The 5,000-nt window shown below is 40.3% G+C and overlaps 1 protein-coding gene across 1 annotated transcript in view; it reads left to right on the forward strand.

Moving 5' to 3' along the window:
- Window positions 1–5,000, forward strand: part of LOC138963290 (pro-resilin-like) — a 106,123-nt gene that overhangs the window by 44,020 nt on the left and 57,103 nt on the right. Inside the window, exon 2 of the mRNA XM_070335355.1 lies at window positions 4,519–4,574. Coding sequence (XP_070191456.1) covers window positions 4,519–4,574 — 56 coding nt within the window. The remainder of the gene's footprint in view (window positions 1–4,518; window positions 4,575–5,000) is intronic.

Below are 5,000 nucleotides of genomic sequence, written 5' to 3' on the forward strand. Positions count from 1 at the left end.
AATAAAACGTAACTATTAAAATAGAATTGTGATGCTTACAATCAAAATAAAACGTAACTATCAAAATAGAATTGTCATGCTTACTATCAAAATAAAACGTAACTATCAAAATAGAATTGTGATGCTTACTATCAAAATAAAACGTAACTATCAAAATAAAACGTAACTATCAAAATAGAATTGTCATGCTTACTATCAAAATAAAACGTAACTATCAAAATAGAATTGTGATGCTTACAATCAAAATAAAACGTAACTATCAAAATAGAATTGTGATGCTTACTATCAAAATAAAACGTAACTATCAAAATAGAATGTGGATGCTTACTTGTGCTTGAATGTCTCTGTCACCCCATCGTCAATATTTTGATTTCTGTTGTGTTTGAGTCTGTGAGGAACATGTTTATTTACAATTGTCTCTGTCTCTCCCTGCACCATCCGTTATCTCTTTCTGTGTATCTGTCTGTCTGTCTGTCTGTCTGTCTGTCTGTCTGTCTGTCTGTCTGTCTGTCTGTCTGTCTGTCTGTCTGTCTATCTGTCTGTCTGTGGTGTGTTGAGCCTTCATAAAGACAACACCAACAGGAAAGTTCACGCCAAGACTTTACCCGAGAAAGGAAAGCAAGACACAATTTTCGTCACAGTCGGGGGACCTCATGGCTGTTCCACTCAAATACTCTCTCGCGTTACTCATAAACTGTGCGCATGTCCTATTTCTCGTTCAAGGCAAATTTCGTCAGCTATGATTACCTTGACATGACATTGTCTGCCTTGGATATTGGATTCATGGGAAGCCATACAGTCGCATCGTTGTACAATGAATCCTTCCTTGTGTGAATATGGATGGTTACCGATGGCTATACAATCTATGAAACTGACAGACACGGTCAGCATTCGTCCTACAAATCTCCACCCGACAATTGTCACATTGTCCGCCTACAAGAGAAATCCGTTTTTGTGAGAATGGATGGAGACAGGGATGTGATGTTCGTGGGTTTTATCGATAACATTTGGCAAAAGCTGCTGGGAAGGTTGTGTGTATCAAACTGCGTTTCATCAGATAGACACTGATCAGATTTTGATGGTCTGGCTTGAAATCGTGACAACCCAAATTCGAAAATTACAATCGTGTAGAGGACAAACAAAAGCTACGTACATCACTGAGGTGATGTCCAAATCCGTACCTATACTAGCCTCTCTGCTGCTGACACGAAAAAAGCCTGAAACCATCACACAGCAAATTGAAAATAATCCAAAAGAACTTTCGCTGCATTCGTAAACATAACGCGACTTTGAACCTGATGCATAAGTTTCACTGCCCACAACCATTTGTTCAGGTCTCAGTGTTGGTTTAGAGAGAAAGAGAGAGAGAGAGAGAGAGAGAGAGAGAGAGAGAGAGAGAGAGAGAGAGAGAGAGAGAGAGAGAGAGAGAGAGAGAGAGAGAGAGAGAGAGAGAGAGAGAGAGAGAGATCGTAAACTTTCGAACCCAATTACGCAAGGTTGTTAGCCTGTTAGCCAATATCACCTAACAATTTTTGCGGGGTCTGTTGGTTTGAAAATGAGAGAGAGAGAGAGAGAGAGAGAGAGAGAGAGAGAGAGAGAGAGAGAGAGAGAGAGAGAGAGAGAGAGCGAGAGAGAGAGAGAGAGAGAAAGAGAGAGAGAGAGAGAGAGAGAGAAAAAGAGAGAGAGAGAGAGAGAGAGAGAGAGAGAGAGAGAGAGAGAGAGAGAGAGAGAGAGAGAGAGAGAGAGAGAGAGAGAGCTTGCTGTATCAATATTATTAGACCGTCATAGAATTCCTGTTTGGGAATGTTCTCATAACTCTATTCCAAAGTTTGGTCAAATCTATCCAGACACTGACTGAGTTTGCCGAGTCCTTTGTGGTATGTGTACATGTCAAGAATGGCAGTAATGGGTACTAGGGAGGGGGGGGGGGGGTCGCACCATCGCCAGTCAAATTCCGCTGGAACTGTGCAAGCAATGCACAAACATGGTTATGTCTGAACGGTGGTCCCAAATGTAAAATGCACTATCCTTCCTCAAATAAACCCCGATATTATCACAAATCCATCGATCCTGCGTGCATTATGCCACAAACCCCGTTTCTTTAAGGCGAGAATTGGCGAGTGAAGCGCGTGGGGCGAGGAAGTACCGTTTCTTGGGCAATTCTCGTCGCGAGGGACCCTAGGATTCTCGCCGCGAACGCTAGGTAGCTTTGGGCTTGCTCGCTAGGCGAGAAAACATGGCCGCCGCACTGCTGCCAATACGATTGACTGTTTACCGAACAGTGCAGACGACCTTTTCGATATCAACCAATGGTGTTGAATTTTTGCGTAGCTAGCCTTTATATTACCTCTCGCTTCCTAGCTCCGCAAGAGGCTAGCCGCGAGCAAGTATCGCCTGAAAGAAACGCGCGTCAGCCCTAGTTGTCACACGGAGCTCTTGTTACTTCCACACATAGCAACACTGTTTAGGCCAAAAAAAAATTTGTCTGTTTCTGGTCACCCGACCGACCCTAAATTTCGGCGCCGACCCTAAACTTTTTTTTTTACGTTGGTGGTATCAATGGCTCGTTACTAACTCTTGAGCATACCAGTAATTAGGACTTGGTCCCTTTCCCAAATTTGAACCCACGAACCAAGGATCACAAGTTCAATGCACTCCCAACTGTACTACTGAGGCCCCAGCCTTCTACTAAAATTCCCATTTGTCCAAGCACAAGATGTAAGATGTCTCAAGTCTTCTTTTCTGTTTCATCATGGACATATCAGACCAGGTAAACAAAGAAAAACATGTCATACTCTTTCAGTCTTTGTCACAGATTTGTAAATGTGTTGAGTGTCTTGTCTCTATGTATAGTGAATCCAGTCTCTTTGCGCGATTTTTAAAGTTAGTTTTATTGGTCTACATTTGGGGTAAAAAAAAAAAATTAAAAAAAAATAAAATCCCTACCTACCTACCCTATTTTTTTTAGCCATGTTACCAGAAACAGACAATTTTTTTTTTGCCTTAGCGAAGTGGCATTCTGTGCACATTGCGAGTGTTGCTCAACCAATTAGTTCCGCTATGCGACTGTTCCTATACGTAAACGTCATCCTTCGTGGCACTTTCCTTCCTTTCTTGTCAGTTGACAAAATGAGATAACCGGTAAAATAACCAGTAGCGAAGTTTTCCTTTCCGTCTAAATGAGCAAAGGGAGGTAATTGCACACAGGAGACTGCAACAATATTTTCCAAGGTTATTGTGCAACGTCGTGCACTTGTGGTATCCCATGCGGCGCGTATCTGTCCTTGTAGCTCTCGTGGCAGATATTTCTTGCAATGCGCTCTACACAAATCCATGCCGGCTACGAGACATCGTTGTCTCTTTTTGCCCCGAGAGGAGACAGACAGACTCCTGGCTTGTGTAGACCAGTGAAACAATCCATCTGTATTGTTCAAAATAAATTGAAGTATGTAACCCTGATTTAAATATAAAAAAGGTTTACAAATCACAAAACAAATCACTGTTTTGCTCATGGGACATAAAGATGACATCCCCGCTGACGGCATTAACATCTTGTCGCGACAGTTGGTAAGAATGTGGTCGACGTCACTCGTTTTAAATACTGTCTCTCGTAAGCAACGGGACTTGACGCGTGAGCGATAAAACCGTATCTCCTGTCTTTCTTTCTTAGTGTGTGAACTTAACATTATCTTTGTGTGTGAACTTAACATTATCTTTGTGTGTGAACTTAACATTATCTTTGTGTGTGAACTTAACATTATCTTTGTGTGTGAACTTAACATTATCTTTGTGTGTGAACTTAACATTATCTTAACTCATAACTCATAACTCATAACTCATAACATTTTATTGATCCAACAAAGGAAATTAAATTAGTCATCAGCACATATAGGTCATTAAATCTTTGTGTGTGAACTTACATTATCTTTGTGTGTGAACTTACATTATCTTTGTGTGTGAACTTAACATTATCTTTGTGTGTGAACTTACATTATCTTTGTGTGTGAACTTAACATTATCTTTGTGTGTGAACTTAACATTATCTTTGTGTGTGAACTTACATTATCTTTGTGTGTGAACTTAACATTATCTTTGTGTGTGAACTTAACATTATCTTTGTGTGTGAACTTAACATTATCTTTGTGTGTGAACTTACATTATCTTTGTGTGTGAACTTACATTATCTTTGTGTGTGAACTTACATTATCTTTGTGTGTGAACTTACATTATCTTTGTGTGTGAACTTAACATTATCTTTGTGTGTGAACTTACATTATCTTTGTGTGTGAACTTACATTATCTTTGTGTGTGAACTTAACATTATCTTTGTGTGTGAACTTACATTATCTTTGCACGCAGCTATATCTGTTTATGTATTGTTCATTTCAAGGATTATGTTTACACCCAGTGATATCTGTTTATGTATTGTTCATTTCAAGGATTATGTTTATTCCATGCACACCATTTATACCGTAAACAGACTTGCAACTTTACTTTCATTTTGTTCTTCTTTTTCAGCAATCTGCGCCTTCAATGGAAGACTTCAAGGGACGATACTCTTCCAAGAAAAGCATGTAAGTAGCATTCATGTATGTTGTTAGTATTGAGCACCAGAGCTTCTTCTCTTTGGCATTTCCTTCTTCGTCTTTGCATTGAAAGCAATGGTCATCATGGTCGTACTCCTCTTTGTTGAAAGCCTTGAGAGGCCCTTCAACAATACGCGTTAATCATATACAATACCGACATAGGCAGAGCATTGCGAGGCCCTTCAACAATACGCGTTAATCATATACAATACCGACATAGGCAGAGCATTGCGAGGCCCTTCAACAATACGCGTTAATCATATACAATACCGACATAGGCAGAGCATTGCGAGGTCCTACAACAATACGCGTTAATCATATACAATACCGACATAGGCAGAGCATTGCGAGGCCCTTCAACAATACGCGTTAATCATATACAATACCGACATAGGCAGAGCATTGCGAGGTCCT

Source organism: Littorina saxatilis, linkage group LG3 (assembly GCF_037325665.1).
Source record: "Littorina saxatilis isolate snail1 linkage group LG3, US_GU_Lsax_2.0, whole genome shotgun sequence".
NCBI lineage: Eukaryota > Metazoa > Mollusca > Gastropoda > Littorinimorpha > Littorinidae > Littorina > Littorina saxatilis.